At 45.9% G+C, this 25,394-nt stretch overlaps 1 protein-coding gene across 4 annotated transcripts in view; it reads right to left on the bottom strand.

Annotated features, from left to right (window-relative positions):
- KDM1B (lysine demethylase 1B) overlaps nucleotides 1-25,394 on the bottom strand; it is a 631,262-nt gene that overhangs the window by 489,716 nt on the left and 116,152 nt on the right. For all 4 annotated transcript variants that reach the window (XM_078687981.1, XM_078687979.1, XM_078687980.1 and 1 more), the window contains 2 exons: nucleotides 14,576-14,665; nucleotides 4,293-4,404 (listed from right to left, as the gene is read on the bottom strand). In XM_078687981.1, coding sequence (XP_078544107.1) covers nucleotides 4,293-4,404; nucleotides 14,576-14,665 — 202 coding nt within the window. The remainder of the gene's footprint in view (nucleotides 1-4,292; nucleotides 4,405-14,575; nucleotides 14,666-25,394) is intronic.

Here is a 25,394-nt window from a genome sequence, read left to right as displayed (position 1 = left end):
GTGTGAGGAACCGCAATGCGTCCCTTCCTACAGGTTCTTGTGTGCTTAGGTGCGAAGCCTCCCCTCCAGGAGGTAATAAGCAGACGCCCCGCATTTCATGGTGTTGGGGATCGCCCGCTGGACTCTTCTTTGTCCCCTTCAAGGGATCGTTTATGAGCTATAATGTCCTGTTTGGTCTGAGAGGGTGAATGCTCAGTCTTGGGAGATATACGATGCTGCCGATGCACTGTAGTCCAGAATGGTCCAGCCGGTATCCTTTCCTGCCTACGAGGCTGAGATGGGCTCGCCGGCGGTGTTGTTGACATGCGGATGAGTTGCGCCGCTTCCGTATAGGACTTTATGATTCTGCGCTTGGCTTCCCACTGAAATATGAGCGCAAATGGATGACCCCATTGGTAGGCGATGCCCATACTGCGCAGTTTTTCGGTCACCGGCCGAAACGCTCGTCTCCTCTTCAGGGTGTTGGGCGCCAGATCTTGAAAAATCTGAATCTTGTGCCCCTTGTATCGCAGGTCCGGTTTGTCTCGCGCTATTTTCCAGATTGCCTCCTTTTTGGTGAAGAAATGGACCCTAGTCAGAATGTCCGGTAGGAGCCCCGGCCTACCCGCGGGTCCGGATACACGATGGGCCCGATCCAAAGCCGGCGGAGAGGCGTTATCACCCCCCCAGACCTCGTGCAGGAGCTGTGCCACATATCCCATGATGTCCTCCCCCTCTTCTCCAAGAGGAACCCCCGGTTACGGATGTTATTGTGGGGGCTTCTGTTCTCTAAGTCCTCCTGCTTTACTTGGAGCTCGATATTCTGCTCAAGGGCCGCCAGACGCTGCCATAGGTGTTCCTGGTCCTCCGTGCGCGTGTCCATGGTCCTTTCCAGCCCGTCCACTCGGTCCCCAAGGTCCGTGATCTCCTTCCGCAGTTCCTTCACACATGTGTGCACCTCGGTTCGCAGAGATCCTATTTCCATTGTCAGTTCCGACATGAAAGTGGTCATAAATGCCCGAGTGACCGGCGGGGAGTCTCCGGCGGTCTGGGATGCACTTTCACCGGCAGCAGGTGCCCCTACCTTTCCCCACATTGCCACGACAGTATTGTCCCTGGGGGCTGCAGTCGGGTCGGCTTTGTTCCCTTTGTTGGAGCGCGTCATTGCCAGCTTCACTCACTCCCAGCCAAGAGTTACGAGTGATCTCCACAACACCCCGGGGAGTGGACCAGGGCACGGGACGCCAGTCAAAGAACCAAGCGAAGGCCTGCACTCGCTCCCTAGCTCCTCCACTCTATAGTACCCAAACAGATCCTCCCCTCCACCCGCGGGGCGCAAGGCTACGTGCTGGGACCACCAGTCCCGCTTTCAGGAGCCCGGGCTATCAGCACTGTGAGGGCAGGGGCTGGGGTATAGCACAGAACACCCGGATGCCTTCCACAACCGGGGGCGATGAAGGCAAGGGTAACACAGGGCAACAGGATCCCCCCTGCTTTAATCCACTGAAAGTAAATGCCTGCCCTGGCGCACAAGAACACTCCCCTCCCCCAGTCTAACCCAGGGGTATTCAAGGGCAAGTGTGAGCTTAGACCGGCCACTACACAGTGTCCCCTTCAAAGGCACCCAGTCGACAAGTTAGCGCACCCCTACTTTCAAACTGCAGTCCACGCCGCTATTTCCCCAAGCCGTCACGCCAAGCTCCACTGTTGGCGCGCAAATCTCAAATGTTGGGAGAAGCGAAGTTGTCCGACTAAGTATTCCAGGCCCCTACAGCAAGCCCCTACAGCAAGCCCCCACACCGCACCAAGCACCCTACTGTCCAGCTAGCCACCCGAAGCGCAGGGGGTCCACATAAAGGGTGAAAGGCTGTCCACACCCTCCCCACCCAAAGGTCCGTTGCTCATGGCGCTGGGCCTCTCAAGGCAATCCCCACATCCAAAAAATGGCGGGCTGCGCTTTCCACTGCCGCCCTGCTCCCCGGACCAGTTCCGTTCACCTTGGTGTCTGGTGCTGTCCCAAGTCAGTTCCCCGCTTCAGTGTCTCACCGGAGAGCCTGGCCTCGCCCACAGCCAATGCCTGTTGTCTCAAATCTCAGGCCCAGACCTTTCGAGGGCCGCTTCGTTGGTTGCGCCACCGAGTCTCTTCACTGCGACCCGTAGGCAGCCTTCAATATCCCAGGGGCGGACCAGTCGCTCACCGTCCAGAGAAAGCTCCTTCAGGCCGCACCATCAGCCTCTCTGAGGCCTGCCGCATTCCAGGCCTCAAGGTATCCCGGTGGCGGGGGGCCGACTGCCCAGCCACCACGCACTTTCAGGGTCACACTTCAGGGCCCCTGTCTATAGGGTGCCCCCAGACACACGTGCTCCTCGCCCGTTAGCCCTCAAAATGGCGGGTCGTGTCTGTTTCTGGGTCCCAGGCCCCCGGGACCGGGTCGCCTTCTCCGAAGTTCTGGGTCGCTTCCCTGGATTTTAACCCCCTCCTCTCCACGTTGCCGGAGTGAGGAGGATTCTGCACGCACTACAAGCGCCCCCGCCAACTACCCGCAGGTCGCGGTCCCTGCTTTGCACTGTAGAGGATTGCAGGGCACTGCAATGATTCCTCCGCTGGTCTCGCCACAGTCGGCTCACTGCCACACAATCCGGGGCCGTTGCCTTGCCTCGCCTTGCCTCAGAGAGGGTCGCTGCTCACGTTATAAGAGGGCCTAGGCGCTCAGCCCTCCGTTGCAGGTCTCACTCCTCCGAGGCGTATAAAATGACGGGCCACCTTCTCAGGCCCGCGACCGGGCTCCGCAATCCCCGCTCACCGGCGACTCTTCGGGGGGTCCAGGGTGCATCCACGGGCACCCGACAGCCAGATCTTCGTAATGCGCTCCGGGGCCCGCACTCGTCACTCTCTCACCAGGTCTCGCTGTCCGATCGCCAAGCGCGGGTCCTGCTCCGCCAGGGGCTCCCAAGATGGCGGGTCGCTGCACCAGGCCTGTCACCCAGCTCCGCCGTGGACCTTTGCCTCCCGAGGGGATTTCAACTCGTCCGCTGCCTCCTGTCACACCGACACCCTCGGTGATTCCCAAGGGGCGATTTCAGGGCCCCCCAGCTCCGCTTAAATTGCTATTGATGGCGGGTGACAGCAGGAGCCCCACCAGAGCACGTCTGCTCACATCGCCTGGTAAGCCACGCCCCCCCACTTTGGTTTTTTAAGCAGGTATCTAGTTATTGTTAAAAACCTGTTCATTGTGCTTAAACAAGACTGAAGATTCACCAGGCATTCTTTTTTTTATAAGCTTGTGCGTGTATAAGTATTGATATGTAAAACCAATGCTTTCAGAAAGTAAATTAGAATGGCAAAGAAAAGTTATTTTTATTTTCAGCACAAATTGTTTAATGTTTATTACCAATTGTATATATATATTTTGTAATCCTTTCAGTTTAGAAAATATCATTGTATATATTACTAAATGTCCCTAGCCTATGTTAAAGTCCAGGATGTATGTATATTTGCTTTTTGTTAAATAAACAATTACTAAAAAAAATATAAACAATGACATTGTAGAACTGAAGCTTGTTTGACACAAGTATGTACTTTACAAATGCTAATTACCAGTAACAATATGTATGCCAAAAGAATCATTGTTGTGTTCATGAAGTAGGAGTTGCTCAAGTGTATTCACAGTGACAACCCTTGGTTATCCTGTGGCTTGTTATCTTTCTTTTGTTCATGTTTGCATATGTTGCGTTAAAAATAAAAGAAAATTGTTTAATATGCTTTATGTTATGGAGCAATACATGATACTAGTTTGGATTTCCAACATATTGATCAGTTTTAAATATATTTGTGGCTGAATTGTGATGTTGTAGTTTCTGTTGAATTTTGTGTTTAACTCAAATAAATTGTTTACTAAAACTGAAAACATTAGTCAAGTATACAGATAGTTGTATTCGGTTGATAGGGTTCAATACTATGATCTTCATGCACTATTTCCAACAGAACAGGAGCTCCATAATGAAAGGAAAGGGCTGAGGTTGTTAAAGGGGGTTGAGTATTGAGCAAGTTAAAGATGATAGTATAATTGCTAATATCACTGTATCTGTGCATTGGCTAAGTGTATTTGTCTAGCCCAGTGTTATGTTGAAAACCACTGAACATTATTCACAAAATATATGATAATCTGTATATGAAGCAACAAACTTCAATACATATAAATTATGTTAAGATATTATTTTGGATGATTCTTAATAAAATAAAGGAAAAAGATTAACAGAGAAATAAAAACAAATCAGCCTACACAAAAGGGTTTCCATTCAACGGTTCTTACCCAAATTGGAACTTGCTGATCAGCCATAAATGCTTTTAAACTGGGTTCACATCTACCATTGGTTGTCCATACTCTTTTCCAGGAGGAGAAGTTCTCATAGCCATCCTTATGGCTGCAAGGAAACAAAGCATTAATTGGAATATATTAAGAGAAGAAACGTAGTTGTGCAAGAGGAGTGGTGTCACTTAAACATGGAAACACCAAAGACTTCTTCTTAAGCTTGGTTGGAGTTTGTATGTTCTGGTTTGTGATAAATTCATTTGCCAAAACAGGCTACCGTGGTCAAGCCACTCACAACTAATGTTACTACTTCATCTTATTTAGAAAGTATGCTATTTAAAGGGATTTTCAATTTGAAAATAATAATAAATATGCCCAGGACATATAAAGAGGCTGGTACAGGAAGTTATTATTTTAAAAAACTTTAGTATTTCAATGTATTTTATATCATGTTAAGTTAAGTAAAACCATTACATGTACATATAAAATACATTAAAGCACAATAAAAGGGAAAGGAAGAAGGAAAGGGCTAAAATAATAATAACATATGTTCTTTTAAAATTGCTGCCGTACAAAGCTTAAAAACGAGTTAGACTATCAACAAGTAAATCAGCAACATTCTAAAATCAAGTTAAGTGTAAAAAAGCAGAAACGAAATATGATGAGGTTCTGTATTAATTACTTTTTTAATGCTACTGTAATTTAGGTGAATAATTAGTCATGATTCTTTTTGTTTTCAGTCTACAACCAATATCAAACGGGCGCTTGTTAGAAAAGTGACTACAGTGCAAAACAATAACAAAATCAGTTAAACATAATTACATAATCATAGCTGCACGGATAAGGGCCAGAATTTATTGTGTGAGCAGCTTACCCACATTCTGCAAAAACCTGTTTGTCGTACATGCTAACTGAATACTATGTCCATTTAAAAGAGTTATTACTGCAAGACGACAAGACCAAATTTGCAAGGCCCTCAAAGCTGGACTTATCCATTTTCTCCAGAGGGGTAAAAGCGGAGAACATGTGCCCAACAGATGATGTATGCTTTCTTGGCTGTAGCTGAAAAATGAGTGTCCGGCAAAGACTGTTTCCAAGAGGATACACAGTCCTTAAAGAGATATGCTCCCCGACAGATTAATAAAACTGCATGTTTGACGGGTGCTTTGAGGTGAGTCATCAAGTATGGTGGTAGTAGTATCAGTATAGGGGGAAGAACTATAATTACAAACAAAGCATTCCAGAAAGTATTTCACAACACAATGGTCACCATGAACATTATTTCCTTTACTTTGATTGCCCTTAGAGATTTGACACTGAAATGCTGAATGAAGATTACATGAAGACTATCATTATATATTAAGAAGCAGTACTGGGCAGCACATGGATAAATATATCTGACAACAAACCAACCAGACATAATGAAGGAGGTGAATGTATGTAGTAAGATCAGGAGTTCGCAAATTAAACATATGAGACCAACAGCGTGAACAGTCAAGTGAAGAATACACTGAAAAGAAAGAGCAGCATAAATTAGAAAGCGAATAGTGAAAAGTTAAGTTCATAGAGAGTTAATAACAGAAGTAAAGGTTTTACTCAAATGAAAGTGAGTGCTAGCAAAGTTACTTATATTCACTACGGTTCTTTCTGATGTACATTTCACTGTAACAGATTTCACTTTATAAGACTCAGTAAGTGTCAGACCGGACATGATATTTTTTCCAGCAGTTCTCCCAACCAACATAAGGCTGTGCCGAATTCAAAAGGTGAAGTAGCCAATGTCATTGTATAGCAATTCCATAATGGAGCCACTAGTGCAGTTCTGCCCATGTTTTTCACTTTTCTCCTTAATGCACAAATCTGCAAATTCTTCCCACCTGCACGTGCACATCAACTTGGTGGAAAGTCTACTCTCTGACAAGACAAGTTCCATTACTTTTTCCAGCAGGGAATTAATTCCTCTGCTTATGTTTCTCAACTCTCAGGCAATAAGGCACAATGTAATCAAGTTTTGGTGAGGACATGTTCTTCCAGCAGACCGAAAAGACCTTCCAGAGGTGTATGTTTCAAAGGACGACTAGCTCACTAAGAACCAGAAACAACGCACACCTGGTTTAGGATTTTTTTTAAATATTGACAGGATATTTTTCATGAATGACAATACCATGGGCAGATATATCAGTGCACCCCTCGGACTATTGGTGCCCTGGGCCAAGTATACCTAAGCCAACAGCTGACCCTGTCAGATATGAGAATTCCCCATAGACTGCTCCAATTCCCAAACAATGTAATCTCTGGAAGAACTGTGCTATTGTTGATTCAACAGTGAATCTTTTTGTTCAAGATAACTTTATATTTAAATGCAAGCTTGAGTCTGTTTAAAAATATTTGTTTGTCATTATGCAACAACAAAATCCCACTAAACTCCCATAAAAAAGGAAGAAAATGTATGGCTCTGTGCCTAGGGCTAGCAAACACATGCACTGCAATATGATGGATGAAAAAGGGAGGGCCCTCGTTTGCTATATATTTTTTTTACATGCTTCGTACGTACATGGTAACATACTCTGAAAGTCTTCCGCATGCAAGCACATTTCTTCGTAAGCATTTTATCATGACAGTTATATACTCTGTTCATGTCTATATGAACACTAAGCACACTGCCCTTGCGTTTTGTTGTCTGTTTGGAGACAGCTCTAAATTGCACCTCTGACACAGTGTGAATGGTACCAGGCAGCCGCGGCCCGTGCAGATAAGAGCGGTGGGGCCGTGTGGGGAGAGGGGGTGCGATTTCAACAGACGATGAGGGGAAATTATTTATTTAATTTCCTCTTGTCATAGTCCATCGAAATACCCCACACCTGGTCCCACCGCTCTCACCTGCACGGGCTGCAGCTGGTACCAGGTTTTTATTATATAAACTGCCTCTGAGCCAAGTTCCTCAGTGGAGCACTTCCATGGTTTAGCCTGGACGTTCACCCGCGACAGAGTTCCAACCTTGCTGACTCCCATAACTATTCTGAAAAGGACGGCGGCCTGTTATCCACCAGACTGTATTCTTGATACATCACACAAAGGTAATGGAGAGTTAGGTTGCTACAAGTTATCTGGCAAGATACATTTCTCACTATGCTCTCTATGGGATAGGCAGTGTTAGGTAGAGCTATCATTATTATAAATATATAGTCATATAATCACTGCAAAGGTATAATAATTGAATTATTCATCTTTTTCCCCATTCTTGTAATGCTGGCAAACAAGGATTAGTTTCCTTCTGCTAATAATTGCAGCTCATGTTTTTACACAAGAATCAAATTGCTTCAATACGTTTTTGAAATGCCAATTCAGGTATTTCTTGTGCCTCCCTTTAGGCATGCCTAAGTTGCCTAAGTTAACAACAAAAGGGTAGATCTGTTTCCACAATTTCCTTGGGGGGAATTAGATGGTCATGTTCAAAGGTTGAAGACACCATCCAGTACCCTGCTAGTTTAGGGGTCCAGATGACCCACTGTGATCTAGTAAGGAATTGGGCCAACACATCCTGGTTCTATGGGCAGACTCACTGCCCATATTTTGACGTATATGTTATCAAAACGCACAGTCCTACTTAATTAGTAGGAACCATACAGCACCAGAGGTTGGTGGCCATTTTTAGCTGATGCCTCGCATCAAACAAACCTCTAAATGACCTGCTTATTGTTTTGTAAAATGATGTACCTGCCTGGAAAACATCATTAGGTAGTGTTATTTAATGTGATACCTGGGTAGAGTTTCTAAATCTAAATCACACTTCGTGAGCAACTGATTTAGTACCCCCCCCCACCCAAAAGTCAATGCTTCAAAATGACAGGACAGAACTTTTCAGATGAAAATTTCAATGTAGCTAAAAACTAGGCAGCAGATATGTTGGGGTTGAGCTGCAGTTCCCCCATCGCCAGAAAGGGCTTGGAATAGGAATACAACAACATAAGGGTCCTATAACAGTGCTTGGTCTTCAGAAAGGGATGTGCAGTTCCAGGATGCAAATGAACTGATTTTTCTTTTATGTTTCTCCTCAAGTTATGTGGAGACTGATCCTCCCCTATTGGAGACTAACTCTATGAAGAATACTGAGCCCTTTGGTGGAAGATGAGTAGCTTCTTTCCTGACCCTGCAAGGCTAGACACTAGAAACCTAATGCAGGTGGTAAGCAGGTCTACCCAGGAAACAGCACTATTTCAGGCTCCACAGGATTTAAATCTCTGAGCTTAGACAAAGACATATTTAACTAATTTAAATTAGCCATATTTGAAGAAACAAAAAAGGGAAGCTATATAAGCAAAATTGTTTAGCCAACTTCAGGCACCTGGGTCAGTAAAATGAGAAGTAAAATGGAGTGAGTGCATCTTTATAGAATCTCTACATCATTGCCACGAAGGGCATCAACAGCTTTACAATTGGAGCTACGTGGGGTCTACTTGCACCAATTAGGAGCACTGCTCGCAAATTAAATCCAGTCTCATGCCTGGAAGAATTGTTGAGAAATCTGAAGGGAAGACATATCCATTAGCAGAGAAGGTTTTCTTTGTGCTGTATAACTGTAATAGTGTACAGTTGGGGGGGTTTACCCAAAAGGAGTCACTGGGACCTGGGTTGATTAGTAATATGAGGAAGGGGTCCCAATGGGATTGAGAACACAAAGTAAAACTGAATAAAGACAACAATCACGCAGACATTAAATTCAACCACATTGTTTTAATCACAATGGGTAAAACATGATCAATAACATCAATAGTCGAGTAATTAATGAAAGGTGGAGCAAGGCCCCGGAGGGAGGGAAAAAGGGAGGTGCGTGATGTTGTGAGGATACAGTGATGGGGAAGGGTTGATAGGTGACAGAATAATCAGTATTTCAAACCAAATAGTTTTGATGGTTACATACTATGTACAAAACAAAACAGGAAGTAATCCACTTTAAAATCAAGACAAATCATACTCCAAACAGTACAGTATATGAACAGTTGGGGCGTGGAGTCGATGATTAGGGCAGGTAGTTGTCGACGTTTCGACCCTCTCAAATAGGCAGGTGTAGTTAAGTCCTTGCGACGGGGTCTTCTTCAGGACAGGAGAATGGGGGCAGACCACCTAATTGATGTATACAAATGCTATTATTATTTGGAATATTCTAAGTGGTGGAAGTAAATTACCATCATTCGATAAGGAAAGCACAGGGACCTATTAGAAAAATGGAAAGGGAAGGCATGCATGATTATCAAATCCAATTATTAGCTAGATCTAATCACGACCCCCGTAGTTGTGGGGTACCATTGGTCAAAATAAGCTCCACCGTGGTTAATGGAGTCCAATTTAAAGAGAGCGCGAGGAAGGTGTAATCCGCCACCAGGTGGTGTATGATTGGCACGGAGTTTCTAACAGGGTATAGAATATCTGAGTATACCGTGTTGGAGTCAGTTCAGGGGTAATAACAGTCAATGACATCTATTTAAAATACGCTACACCGTGATTGATGGGATTGGATTCAGGGAGGGCGTGCAGGAGACCAGTGATCCGCCACCAGGTGGTGTGTAGTTGGCACGGAGTGTCTAACAAGGTATACGGTTGGGTGTCTGACATTACCTTTTTGGAGTCAGTTCGGGTGTAATACCAGTCTAGGACACCAGATTAATGTTCCTAGGGAGGAATAGGGACCGACATTTTGTTAGATGGCATGACTAACACACGTTATGAAGTAATTGTGATGTCGAGGCGGAGGGCACTCGGGAACTTACCCCGTCAGAATACTCTCTCCACGAGGAAATAGGGACCGGATTTGATGCCGGATGAATCCTCAAGTTAGTCTGGGCAAGGATCAAAAAAACGGAATAGTTACGAGGGACGTTGCCTCTAGCGCTAAAGCAATAGAACTAAACTAAGTGCGTGAGCCCAGAACGCCCGCATGTGTGGCTTACCGGAGGCCGAATGAATCAGGCGATTGCTAGAGGCAACGTCCCTCGTAACTATTCCGTTTTTTTGATCCTTGCCCCAGACTAACTTGAGGATTCATCCGGCATCAAATCCGGTCCCTATTTCCTCGTGGAGAGAGTATTCTGACGGGGTAAGTTCCCGAGTGCCCTCCGCCTCGACATCACAATTACTTCATAACGTGTGTTAGTCATGCCATCTAACAAAATGTCGGTCCCTATTCCTCCCTAGGAACATTAATCTGGTGTCCTAGACTGGTATTACACCCGAACTGACTCCAAAAAGGTAATGTCAGACACCCAACCGTATACCTTGTTAGACACTCCGTGCCAACTACACACCACCTGGTGGCGGATCACTGGTCTCCTGCACGCCCTCCCTGAATCCAATCCCATCAATCACGGTGTAGCGTATTTTAAATAGATGTCATTGACTGTTATTACCCCTGAACTGACTCCAACACGGTATACTCAGATATTCTATACCCTGTTAGAAACTCCGTGCCAATCATACACCACCTGGTGGCGGATTACTGACCTTCCTCGCGCTCTCTTTAAATTGGACTCCATTAACCACGGTGTAGCTTATTTTGACCAATGGTACCCCACAACTACGGGGGTCGTGATTAGATCTAGCTAATAATTGGATTTGATAATCATGCATGCCTTCCCTTTCCATTTTTCTAATAGGTCCCTGTGCTTTCCTTATCGAATGATGGTAATTTACTTCCACCACTTAGAATATTCCAAATAATAATAGCATTTGTATACATTAATTAGGTGGTCTGCCCCCATTCTCCTGTCCTGAAGAAGACCCCGTCGCAAGGACTTAACTACACCTGCCTATTTGAGAGGGTCGAAACGTCGACAACTACCTGCCCTAATCATCGACTCCACGCCCCAACTGTTCATATACTGTACTGTTTGGAGTATGATTTGTCTTGATTTTAAAGTGGATTACTTCCTGTTTTGTTTTGTACATAGTATGTAACCATCAAAACTATTTGGTTTGAAATACTGATTATTCTGTCACCTATCAACCCTTCCCCATCACTGTATCCTCACAACATCACGCACCTCCCTTTTTCCCTCCCTCCGGGGCCTTGCTCCACCTTTCATTAATTACTCGACTATTGATGTTATTGATCATGTTTTACCCATTGTGATTAAAACAATGTGGTTGAATTTAATGTCTACGTGATTGTTGTCTTTATTCAGTTTTACTTTGTGTTCTCAATCCCATTGGGACCCCTTCCTCATATTACTGTATAACTGTAATAGGCAGAAAATCCTAGTGCAACACTTGTGGATAAGAAAATAGTGGGGATAGAAATGCTGGAAAAAAGCTGGTGACGAGTTTGAGATAGGAAAACATACTGGTTTTATTTTGGAAGGATGAAGATAATCGTTTTGTCTCTGGATGTGACCTTCTATGTGGCAAGGAAATAAAAGGTGTGATTAATGTGAGGAAGAGGGAAATGAAATACAGAGTTGAGTAAGATTAGAAAAGAAAATCCATAGAATAAACCATGGGTAACAGTTTACAATGAGAAGTAAAGAGATCCCATACGGGACTCCGGAGCAGAAAGAGGTTGGAGACGATATGGAGCCCTTTCAGGAAAAAAGAAAAGTGTAATATGGTAGGTAGGATTCAAACAATCAAAACCTGTACTGAACTTACCAAATCAAGAAAGAGTATGCAAAACAATGATACACTGTATCAAAAGCAGCAGCTAAATATAGAAGAACATGACTAAAGAAACAATAGAGAGAGAAAAGTAGTTTTATTAGTCACTGTAGAGAATAGAGTAGGTTAGGAATGTTTAGGTATGATGTGAATGGAATTTTACAAAAAGCAAAAAAAAAAAAAGGTATTGACTGATAGTTGTACTTACAATTTTTGAGGAGTACAATGTGTAGATTTAGGGTAGCAGTTCACAGCACCGGGTGTTCCAATGCCAATGTCCCACTTTGCTCCGCATTAGGCAGGAAAGACAGAACAAACTGGGATATTCCATTTTGGGTCAAATGTAGATCAGGATCCACAAAAGTCCCTGGATGCATCACCAGAGGTGATTCCCAGCAGAATCAGACTCACACTTGGCATTCTTGGGCCAATGAGTGATTTACTTTCTTTGACCAAAGTCCAACAAGGAACACCACTGATTCCCAAACTCTTTCTCTCTACCAGATTTTCTCCAACCCAACATTAGTCAGAGCCTATGGTAGCAGTCCATATCCATCTCAGTCTGATGTCCCTATCTCTCCAGAAGAGTCTACTTAGATGCAAGTAGTAACAATATGACCATGTTCTTCATACTCCTTATAGTTTTTCACCCAACCTGGATAGCCATCCCAACAGTGTCCCTTGGACTGTGAGAGGTACTCTAATTCATATGATTAGGTATGTCTCCTGGGACTGACCCCCAACATTCTCTAATCCTGTGGCATTGAAAGAGGATGTGTGGCAATAAGCCTCTTCCCTCGCACCCCTTTTGCAGCATTTGTTTGAACATTTGCTGAAGAAATACAAGTGTGTCGGGGTGTAATGCTATCTATTTTTTAGATTTACCTTCCTACCATTAATGCTAAATGCCTCTCTGCATGAGGACTGTCAATTTCACATCATTCATCCCATCCCTCTCTAATGCCTCCTGGAAGGATGCCTCTACTATACGCAATGAATTGTTAAGTTTAGTTAGCAAGTGTTTGTCTGGGTCTGAGGCTTGTAATAGCTTCTCTTGCAATGCCTCAAGCACCTTTAAGCCCAAGTTCTCACCAAATTCTGAAAGACCAAGTGGCACAGCTGCTTGTAAAGGAGCCGCGCAGTTTGACTTTAGCCAAGGCCCCTTTTTATTTGTTCAAAACATTTGATACTACCCTTGTGGAAAAGGCCACCAACTTTAGGCATCTATTCACTTTCCATGCCCAAAAAGCTTTGTAGTTAATTGCAGGATGGAAACCCGAATTTCCAAACCAGTGGCAAGGGGGGCTTTGGTGCCATATCAATAATATGCGTAACCCTTTTTGAGTTAATGCTGTACTGCTGACCCTCCACCAATCCAGATTGGTAAGGATGGACCACGTGTGGGAGCACCCTGTCAGATTTGTCACCAAGATTTTCCGTTAAATGTTGAAATCCCTGAGAAGGAGGAATACAGGCTGATAAGACCTGAAGTGTCCTCCATCTTTCGTCAATTTAAAAATCAATGAGATTCTCGCTTTTGCCTTCCTATCAGTGATAAAAGAAATGAAATGTCTCATCATGAGGCCAATCACTAAGGGACAATATGTTTTATCAAATAGAGGCATGAAGTCATCAGGGCCAAGCACTTTTGATGGCTTCAGATCTTTGATTGTTTTTTATAATTTCCTCCTTCTGGACCAGATCCTCAAGTAACTCCATCTGCAAAGGGATCAGTTTATCGAGTTTCGCCTGTTGTATATACTTGGAAATGAACATGGCATTTGCTGGGTCTGGCTTCCGTAACTGCAGGTAAAACCTCTGGCACCTATCTGCTCTGTCAATGTCCTAATGTATCTGGATTAACCCTCTCCCCCTCCATTGTTTTTAATGCTTCCTATATATGTGATTCTTCGATCGCTGGGCCTTTACCCTGGATGGAAGCTATGAAATCACAGATGTTAAGGAAGCGTTCTCAATATTCCCATCTTATCAGATATATCCAGATTTGGTGCATCTTCCCTCCTTTAAAGCATGCTTGCATTGTTTATTATTGTCAGTGTTTATCTTGCTACCATTGGAATAATTTTTTTTGTTAAATATATGCAGTGGCCTTGAAGATGGACCACTGGCATTTGCTCCATATTAAAATAGTTAATAATAAATAGCTCGATATTTTACAGTGCCACAGTGTAGTGGAAAAGCATCAATTATGATCTGTAGAGGTGAGATATACAGTCATATAAATTGTATATGAATTAAAAAAACTTACAAGAAGGAACTCAATTTTCAAAGCTCTACCTGGATACCTATAAACTATTTTATTTTAATATTTCCACATAATAACGGCAGACTAGAAGAAGAACTACTGACTGCACACAAAGTAGTAAAGTTCAAGGGGAAGGAATGTGTGCCTTGGATGAAGATGAAGAGAGAAAAGCTGGTGAAAGAAATTGTAACAAAACATTGACAAGCAATTATTATATCTTGTTCGGAGTGAACATAAGCCTAAAGAGAGCAAGTAGAGAAAAACTGTGAATTACTGGTTGAATGAGCCTCTTAAGGCTAGCTACAAAAAATGCAGCCTAATAATAGAATTCACAGAAAGAGCTTGAAAATAATTGAGGAAAATGTCATACCTTCGATAGTAGTGGTCAAAACATTCGTTGCAGAAATGCTCCCCACAGGAGAGATGATACCATCTAGAAGTATAGCCATTTTTAGCACATCTACAAAAGAGGAATTGCAAGAGTCAGTGCCTCAGACACAGCAAATAGACCAAAGGGTTTTTGCATATCAATCAATATATAAATGGTCTCAAATGAAATAAAAGACACAAATATATAGCAATGTCCATGTTGGAAAATATGCGAGTAGTATGCGTACCCCGTATTAAAAGCATGCAGACCACCTTCTCAGGTTGTTTAGAAATACAAATACCGTAAACAAATACCAACATGCATGCATCTCAAGATGCAGCTGTCCCTTTACATGTGTTATTCCCCCCCCCCCCATTGCCTATCATGCAGAACCCCTTAGTCCTCCATATAGTATGGACTTGAACTAGCATTGGAGTCCATAACTGAACCTTCTTGCACAAGCTAATATTGCCCTAGGTTTAATTGTGACTGCAAAGTTTTGCTAATTAACAATGCACAGTAAGAGCTGAACAATTAACTGTATTCACTCTTCATCTTTCTCCAGGCTTGTTGGGATGACAAGGTAAGCAGGCAGCCACATACATCTGTCAGAACAAACTCTTCCCAAGCACCCTTGCAGGCTTCACACTTGATCCTGATTCCTATAGACCACTTGCGTTATTAAACACAGACTATAAGGTCTTAGCTAAAATTCTGGCGGATTGCCTGGACCCCCTGGTACCACATATCATCCACTCAGACAAAAACGGTTTTGTGTCAGCCAGGAGAACCTCATGGAACATTTGGCGTTATTTTCATATATTTGTGCATTCCCCACTATGCTATCCTCACTCAGGTTACTTACTACTATATCTACATAAAACATTTGACTCCCTTGAGTGGTCCATCTTGTGTGAAGTACTTCAACATATGGTTTGGATCCCACTTTCCTTCGCCTGGTCAAATAATTATACACTGATCCCACACAGCTAGAGTCAAAATTGGCTGTCATATTTTAGAACCCACTGCAATACAGTGGGGGACCTGCCAGGGCTGCCCACTGTTTCCTCTGTTGTTTTCTTTGACGCTGGAACCACTGCTGAATTATCTGCGTAACCAGGGCAAGCATTGGAGAATCCCCATGAGAGTTGGCACACACACTGTCTCTTTATATTGAGATGACATGCTGCTTTATCTGCACAATATCCACTCTATACCGCCTACTCCTGACCAAATTTGCAACCATATCAGGTCATCAAGTTAGTTGGGCAAAGTCGTGCCTCTTCTCTTTCAACGTCGATACCCCAGACCCACTGTATATGGTGAACGACTTAACAGTTACATGGCAACGTCCACTTTTTATTACTCGGGGATACAAATTTACCATGCATCTGAGGATCTACCGGATCTGTGCTGTCACAGCCCTATGGGCATAAGTGTCTTTTTGGACTGATTAGAAGAATGGCCCTTACAAAAATATTAGTCTGGTCTACATTTTTGTACTATTTTGCGAACCTCCCTCTATTTGTGCACTGCCCCTTTTTCCGTACCCTAGGCACATGATAGGAGAGCTCACTTGGAATAATAGACATCATAGAGTGGCAATATTTAAGCTAAGCCATTTCACAGACCTCAATGTTCCCAACTTCAAACAGTATTATATGGTCTCCCAACTGCAATGGGTGCCACATTGGTTTGTAGGCTCCAACCTGGTGGATACTGCAATGTTTTTGCCTTCTTGGGACTTGGAGGGAGTGCTTGGGCCAGGGCTACACTGCCGGGCATTCCCCTCTTCCTAACTAATATTGATGTTTATCGTAGGGCCCGGTTTCTTACCTGCTTGACAAGGCCTTGTGCCCTATCCCTGCCACTACTTCGAACGCCACGTGGGTGCGTATCCACTTCCCACAGAGGAAGTGGACATGCAGTGGCATGCAGCAGGTTTACACACCTTGGGTGACCTGTATTAGGATGGAGATGAACATAAGTTACTTACCTGTAAACTGTGGTTCTCCAGTATTGGTGTCTTTCATAGATTCACATGCTTCAATCATTCCCCGTCGTCGAAGTGGAAGTCCCACAGTACATAAAATAGCAATATATAAATACATATAAAGATAGCATATGTTGGACTTGGCCCTTTTGGCAGGTTTCACCCCGAAACTTTTTGCGTTCTCCTAGCCTTGTTCTGTAACCTAGTGTTGGTGATTTTAGGCCTCTGCGCACTTTAGCACTGTGGTCCAGTGTAAAGTGCGTGCGCTCTCTGTGTATGTGTGGTGAGACTGGCCTGCCCTCCCATAGGAATGCATGGGGGATATGTGTGTCCATGGTAATTCCTGAAGAGAGAGGAGTGCAGGGGCGAATTTAGTATGTACAAACTTGTGAGAATAAATGCTGCGCAATAGTGTGCGCAGATTTATTGTGACTAGTGGAGAAGTGCCACTTTTAGGAGTTGGCATTTCTGTGTGCAGTGTGTCTTCCTGCCTGATGTGAATTGCATGTCTGGCTTGTGGTTGACAGGGGCTGGCTGGTGTGGTTGGCTCCAGGAGCCAGGATGGGTCTGCCCGGTGGTGAATAGGGAGATCTGCATGTAGATGGGAGGGAGGAGTTGCACCTGGGACCTGAATAGGGCTGGGCCTTCCCTCCACAATGCTGGTTCCACCTCCTGTGGTGAGTCTGATGTCCCTGGCCTGTCCTGTGAATAGAAGAGGGGAGCTCAGCAAAACAAAGTGCTCCTGGACCAGTTGTATCTGGTTCTCCCCTTGCCCCACAGTTGTAGACAAAGGAAAATGGTGTATAAAAGAAGGGGCTGTGACCCCATGTAGGTGTTCTCTCTTGGATCCTGACAGAGGAGGGCTTGCTGCTGGTGGGGCCCAGGAGGGACCGCCATGGGGGTTGCCTCCTTGCTGGAGGGCCCTGTGTGCTGGCCCCTGGGCCCTACATTGCCCCCTGATGCCTCCAGGACTGCTTGGACCTTTTTCTTGTTCTTTGATCTAGGAAGGACTTTGTGCTGTGCTCCTAGTGCCATGTTAGCGCTTTATTTCTATGCCCACAGGGCAATTTGGTGGTCCTGAGGAGGAGCGCTGTATTTTCCTTTAAGCGCCCAGCTAAGGAGGATCATGGGTTGCGCAGCGCGATGCTGTACACCTTGGAGAGGGAACACCCACCTTGGGGATTCCCCCAGGATGCCATGATCGAGCGGGTGCCCACCCCGTTCATCTGTTTGTATTTGCCTTGCGGGTGCCCACCCCGCTTATGGTGCTGTCTTTGAGGCGGGTGCCCACCCCGCTGTGTGTTTTTAATTCGAGGGAGCCTACCCCTCGCTATCAAGCAGAAATGTCCGCCGCGGCCTGCCTGGTTGTGGGTGGGGCCGGACAGAAGCAGGGGAAGTGTGGTCGGAAGCTGAGCTGCGTCATGAGGAGGACGGGAGCCTACCCCGCTGAACGTGTCCCGGGTCCCAGTAGGGGCGGGGTGAGGAGGTGAGGCCGGTCTGCGGTGTTCTCGTGATGGAGAGAGAGCCCCACGTTGTGAGGGCACAAGAGGAGCCCGAGAGAAGTGCCCGACGGGAGCATCGAGAGTTCCCCGGGCCGAATTCCCCCAGCGCAGCCAGAGAGAAGCTGCACCAGTGCGGGACCGGGCAAAAGAGGAGATCACCGCCACCTGGAGATCCCAGTAAGTGTGGGCCTCTCCGTTGAGTTGGTGCCGGTTGAAGGCAGAGTCAGAGCGGCCCCGTCTGCCAGAGGGCCGCTCCAACTTGGGGCAAGTCATTTCCAAGTCCCGTAAGGGCCAGAGGGGCCTGTGGCAGCCCCAGTTGTGGCATAGTTGTTGGCTGAGCCTGCAGGCTCCGACGATGGGCATAATTATTTCCTAGAGGGCCCAGAGGGGCCCATGTTTTCCCCCGTGGTGTGGCACAGTGGTGCCCACGTTTTGGCAGTTAGTAAGAGAGTCCCTTAGAGGGACAGAAGCAGCACAGTGGTGCCAGGCCTCATGTGGAGATCCCCAGCTGCCCAGAAAGTAGTGGGCAGCTGCAACGTTTAGGCCATTGGTTTCTTTGGGGGACATGGATTGTAAGCTAGGAGTGAGACCCACTCCCTCGCCCTCATCCCTTCACAGCTGCGCAGCACTTAGTGCCAGCTGCACCGTTTAGGTTTGCGCAGTGGCGCAATTGGATTTCGCTGCATTGGCAGCGCGTCCTGACATTCTGGACACAGGGCATTTGAGCCCCTTTTTGAGATGGCCAGTTGGCCAGGGGGACGGTTAGAATTGTAGGGCGCCAGGCCCTAATGTGATGTGGTGCTAGGAAATGTGATGCATTTAGTATGTTTTACGCACCCCGTTTGATACCTCTAAATATGGTTTATGATTATGAGGTTGTTTTGCATAACATGGTTTATGCTAGTGAGATTATGTTTAACTGTGTGATGTCCGCCCCTAAGGTGCGATATACTTAGGAGGGTAGGGTCTACTGTGTTTAGACTGGAGAGATGATCGTATAATGTGTTTATGCTGGTGAGGTTGGTGCAGAATGTAATTTGCGCCTGATTTGAGTCTGTGCATAATGTCATTTATGTTACAGGCTGATGCTAAGTACGGTGATTACCAGTGTTACTGGTTGTACGTTTATGATCTGTTCTACTTTTACCATGTTCGCTTTGTGATGGTACTGACAGTGGTCCATGTGGCCCTGTCACGTGTAAATAATTCACTTGTAACTATTGCCCAGTGCCAGTTGGCACAGTGTATATTATGTGTTTACTATTCTAATGTGTTTTGAGAATACAAAGGCTATTTTTGATATAACCTTGTGTGGAGTTCCTTTTGTAGTGTGCCTGGGATGTTGTTGCTGTTGTGTGCGTACGCAAATGCTTTACACATGTCCTCCGGGATAAGCCTGACTGCTCATGTCAAGCTACCAAGGGGATGAGCAGGGGTTATCTTTGGCGTGTAACTCCCTTATCCTGACTAGAGTGGTGGTCTCTGCCTGGCTTTGGCGCAAGCCTCAGCAAACCAGAGATCCCATTTCTAACAGTATAACAATAGCATGGCTAAAAAATTCCATAGGAAGTATTGTAACATAGCAATCAAAAGGGAAAAAACATGTCACTTTATTAGCTCGTCCAAGTCATTAGATATACTCCAAACTCCAGCCAATCAGGAGTCAGCACCCTCTAGAACCTTCTCCCCAGATGCTCTGTCCCTCAGATTTTCTAGCACGAGAGTGACATAAGTAAACGAGGGGAGCCTCTGAGGGGAGGTGGGTGGATCGCATGTGAATCTATGAAAAACACCAATACTGGAGAATCACAGTTTACAGGTAAGTAACTTATGTTCTTCTCCAGCATTGGGGTGTCTTTCATAGATTCACATGCTTGAATCAGAGTAGATAGCAGTAATTCCAGAATTGCACATAGCAAGTTATATATCATCACAGTAATATATATATATATATATATATATATATATATATATATATATATATATATATATATACCCAAATACATACAAAAATATATGTATGTATCTATATAAATAAAAAGGTAACTGTTCGTTTGTTCAAAAACTCAAATCTCCGAAAGTACTTCACTGATTGCTTTGAAATTTTGATACAACGTTGCATTCGAATACGCAAGTGTTTTTATATACACAACGTTGGATTCGATTACGCGCGTGTCGAATACGCGCATGTTTTTAATCGAAAGCACAAACAGACACATAAAAATGTCAATGTGCGTTTGATAAAAATTTTCAAATCTACGAAAGTTCTTCACCGATTGATTTGAAATTTTGACAACGTTGAATTTGAATAAGCGCGTGTTTATATATACACAACGTTGGATTCGAATATGCGCGTGTTAAATACACGCGTGTTTTTAATCTAAAGGACGAACAGACCCTATCGATTGGGTTGCTGCACAACAACTACAATAGACGCATAGAGACAATAGACTACATATATTAGGATGGACAGTTGGTGTCAGGATGGCAGACCGGGAAGTGGGTGGAGGGAGGGGGGAGGAGTTGGTTCACTTGGCAACTTAAAGGAAGGACGCATAGAGACAATAGTCTACATATATTAGGATGGACAGTTGGTGTCAGGATGGCAGACCGGGAAGTGGGTGGAGGGAGGGGGGAGGAGCTGGCTCACTTTGCAACATTAGGGCGTGTTTATATATACACAACGTTGGATTAGAATATGCGCGTGTCCAATATGCGTTTTTTTTTAATCGAAAGGCCGAACACACTCTATTAATTTGGTTGCTGCACAACAAATACAAGGGACGCATATAGACAATAGTCTACATATATTAGGATGGACAGTTGGTGTCAGGATGGCAGACTGGGAAGTGGGTGGAGGGAGGGGGGAGGAGTTGGTTCACTTTGCAACATTTTAAATAGATTAGGATGGTTAGTTGGTGTCAGGATGGCAGACCGGGAAGTGGGTGGAGGGAGGGGGGAGGAGCTGGCTCACTTTGCAACATTAGGGTGTGTTTATATATACACAACGTTGGATTAGAATATGCGCGTGTCCAATACGCGTTTTTTGTAATCGAAAGGCCGAACACACCCTATCAATTTGGTTGCTGCACAACAAATACAAGGGACGCATATAGACAATAGTCTACATATATTAGGATGGACAGTTGGTGTCAGGATGGCAGACTGGGAAATGGGTGGAGGGAGGGGGGAGGAGTTGGTTCACTTTGCAACATTAGGAAAGGACGCATAGAGACAATAGTTTAAATAGATTAGGATGGACAGTTGGTGTCAGGATGGCAGACCGGGAAGTGGGTGGAGGGAGGGGGGAGGAGTTGGTTCACTTGGCAACATTAAGAAAGGACGCATAGAGATAATAGTCTCCATATATTAGGATGGACAGTTGGTGTCAGGATGGCAGACCGGGAAGTGGGTGAACGGAGGGGGGAGGAGTTTGTTCACTTTGCAACCCGAACAGACCCTATCGATTTGGTTGCTGCGCAACAAATACAAGGGACGCATATATACAATAGTCTACATATATTAGAATGGACAAAAACATATTGTATACTGTTAGAAACTGGATCTCTGGCTGGCCAAGGCTTGCGCCAGAGTCAGTCAGAGACCACCACTTCCAAGTCAGGGCAAGGGAGTCACACACCAAGATAACCCCTGCTCACCCTCTAGGTAGCATGACGCTAGCAGCCAGGCTAAACTTGGAGGCTATGTAGGTTAAGTGTTTGCGCGCGCACCCAGCAACAACACCCAAGGCCCACCACAAAGGAAACTCCACACAAGGTTATATAAAAATAGCCTTTGTATTATACCAAAACACATTAGATAAGAACACACATTTTACAATGTGCCAACAGGCACGGGCAGAATTTACAGGGGATATGTACAAGACAGGGCCACCTGGACCACTGTCAGGAATCATCACTTTTTAGGAATAGTAATTAGCACATAGAACACTTTTACAACAAGTTAGCACACAACCAGTAATTACTGGTAAAGGGTAAGTACCTCCTACGCAACCCTAACCACTTTAGGAAAATTTTGCGCAGGGAACCAAGACCTCACTAGCAACACCTGTACTAGGAGAAAAACAACCACCTAAGTATCACCAACATTTAGGGGTATAAGCATAGGAACATTACATATGATGTATTAACATTCAGCGGTGTAGGAAAGAAAACACATGATGCATCAAAACACATTCAGAGGTGTAAAGACACGCAATTGAGCAAAACTCACGAGCCACAACCTGTGGCAGTCCCTAGGCCCTCTGGCCTTGTTGGGGCTAGGACGCCCTGTGTCCCAATGTCAGGGGGGCCTAAACGAAGCAGCTGCCCACGAAGTGCTGGGCCGCTGTGTAGACAATGATGGGCCAACGCTGGAGCCTCGCAGGCTCTGGCCAAATCTACTGTCCCCTTGAAGCCTCGCTGGGCTCCATAACACGCAATGCTCCTGAGCCTCTCTGGGGCTCTAAAACAACTGTGGGCTGCCACTGAGCCTCTCTGGGCTTTAAAACAACAATGGGGCCTTGGAGCCTCGGGGCTCCTAATTACCAATGCCCCCTGGGAGCCTTCGCGGCTCTAAAACTCAAATGCCCCGACGAGCCTCTCTTGGCTCGCAATGAAGAAATGCCCCTTGAGCCTCTCGGGCTTGAACACAAAATGTGGCTGTAGTGGGAGTCCCTCCTCGGGGGACTCAGCTACTGGAAATGCCCCCGGAGCCTTCTCAGGCTCGACTGACCTGCCCGGAGCTCTCCCCCACCCGTCCGCACTCCCCGGGCTCCTGGGGAGGGGGCTTCAACGTCGCGCTGGGTCTCGGCAGTATTGTAGAGTTCCCGCTCCTCTGGACTCTCCTCGCACTTCTCCGGGCTGCAGGCCTCGGGACCGGGGTATAGAGAGGCGGCGTCTTCCCTCAGCGCGGGGGCTTCCCTGGACTCCGGGAGCCCCGCACTGCCATTGCAGATTCACCCGGGCCCCCTCCTGGGACCCGGGGCTTTTGGCCATCACCACGGGGCTCTCCCCTCGACATGGGAGCCCCCGCGAAAGCTCACGCCACTTCCTGCTTCTTCTTCCGGGTGTCCCAAGGTCCCGCCCTGGCCTGCCTGACTTTCGGTTCGGCCGGGCGGCGACGGGGACAACTTCGCGGGGCAATGCCGGGTGGGCACCGGCCTTAAGGATCAATAAAGCGCTTCCAAAGCGCTAGTGAAAGAATAAGCGCAAGGTGTTTGGCAGGGTGGGCATCTGCCAGGGGACTTAAAAATCGGCAAAAAGCGGCGTGGGCAGCCGCGAAAGGGAAAGTAAAGCACTCCCAGCGCTCAAGGACAATTCGCAGCGCTCTCAGCGCTAGGGGTGAAGGCACAGCGCTCCCAAGCGCTATAAGTTAAGGTACAGCGCTTCCCAGCGCTATAAATTAAATAAAAGCGCTTCCAGGCGCTATAAGCAAAAGGGGCCTCAATCCAATCAGGGTAAAAGGGTCCCAAGAAGTCCTGGACAGCAAAGATGGAACAAGCAGCTCCCAACAAAGGAAAGTCCATCAGGCATCCAGGGGCTGGGCAGGGCCCAGGGAGGCAAGCCTTCCCCTGGGCCCAAGCAGCAGCACGCCCCTGGTTGATTCAAGCTGGTAGAAACAAGAACATTTTAGAAGAGGTCACAGCCTCTTTTTATACATGAAATTCCTTTGTCTAACGGTGCAGGGTGGGGGAAGAACCAGTCGCAGCTGGTTTGGGAGCACCCTTGATGTGCTCAGCCACCCCTCCCATTCACTAGGCAGGACAGGGTCATCAGTCGCACCACAGGGGGCAGAGCCAGCATTGTGTGGGGAAAACCCAGCCCCATTCAGGACCCAGGTGCACTCCTCCCCTCACATCAGCATGCTAATCTCAACACTCACCACTGGGCAGACCCATCCAGACATCCTGGAGCCAGGCTTCAGCCAATCACGTGTCAGCACACTCACTACACACGCACACCCATGTCTAGAAGTGGCACTTCCACACTAGACACATTCATGCCACATACATCATTACGCAGCATTCAATCTCACGAGTTCGAGCTTCCGGGCTGCTCCAGACGCTTCACTGGCTCCCCATTAGGAAGCGGATCCAGTTTAAATCCTTGACCCTGATGCATAAAGCTCTGCATGGATCAGGAGCGGGATATCTGCAGCGGAGACTGACTTTTTATCGTCCAGCTCGTTCCCTCCGCTCGGAAGCTCTTTGTAAAGCGGTGGTTCCACGGGTGAGGAAGGCCCGTGCGGGAGGGCGGTCTTTTGGCTGCAGAGCCCCCCAGCTTTGGAATCTGCTTCCATTTTCTCTTCGGAGTACTGCCAACCTGCTCCAGTTTAGGAGGGGCCTGAAGACCTGGCTTTTTAACTCCTAGTCTGTTTTAACTGCCTACTGTTTTTGCTTTGTTCTGTTGTCTGTTTTTAGCTGTGTTGTGTTATTTCATTATGAGTTGATGGTGGAAAGCGTCGGGACACTCCTTGTGAGTAGCTGTACGCTATACAAAAGCTTAATAACATAACATAACATAACATACCAAACTCGACCCTGCACTCCCCACACATCAGGAACTACCATGGTCACACATATTCCCCACGCATTCCTATGGGAGGGCAGGTCACTCACCACACAGAGAGCTCACGCGCTTTACACTGTACCACAGTGAAAAAGTGCGCAGAGACCTAAAATCACCAACACCAGGTTACAGAAATAGGCTAGGCAAAAGCAAAAAGTTGCGGGGTGAACCTGCCAAAAGGGCTAGGTCCAACATATACCCACAAGCATTGTGAAATTAAACATATTAGAAACGTGCGCTTACTCTTTTCTTCCATTTAACCAGACTGAGCCACAGCAACGCGTGACCGGGTACAGCTAGTATATACATATAAACTAATATATCTATGTATAAAAATATACATTCTGTGTAGGAGGAAGGAAGAAACAGAGGCTCACCTTATTTAAAAAGATTACGTAGCACTGCTTGCCTCACGGCTGTGTCCGCATGGTCTGCTGCTTCCAGACAGTAATGCTTGGTGTGTCTGCTGGACCATGTTGCAGCTCTACAAATTTGGTGAAGAGGCACACCAGCAAGAAGTGCAGGAGAAGAGGAGACTGCTCTGGTAGAGTGTGCCTTGACTGTTGTTTGAAGTGTCTTTCCCGCTTGTTGATGACAAAAGGAAATTGTACTAGATATCCATCGTGCAATAGTCTGTTTGGTTACTGGATGTCCCTTATGCATCCTGCTGTAAGCAACAAACGGATGATCAGATTTCCGAACAGTGGCTGTTTTTTGCGGATAACATTTTAAACACCTTTTAACATCTAAAGAGT

This window comes from Lissotriton helveticus, chromosome 4_1, assembly GCF_964261635.1.
Source record: "Lissotriton helveticus chromosome 4_1, aLisHel1.1, whole genome shotgun sequence".
NCBI lineage: Eukaryota > Metazoa > Chordata > Amphibia > Caudata > Salamandridae > Lissotriton > Lissotriton helveticus.
Note: the sequence above shows the minus strand (reverse complement) of the source record. Positions and strands in the feature narration are given on the sequence as shown.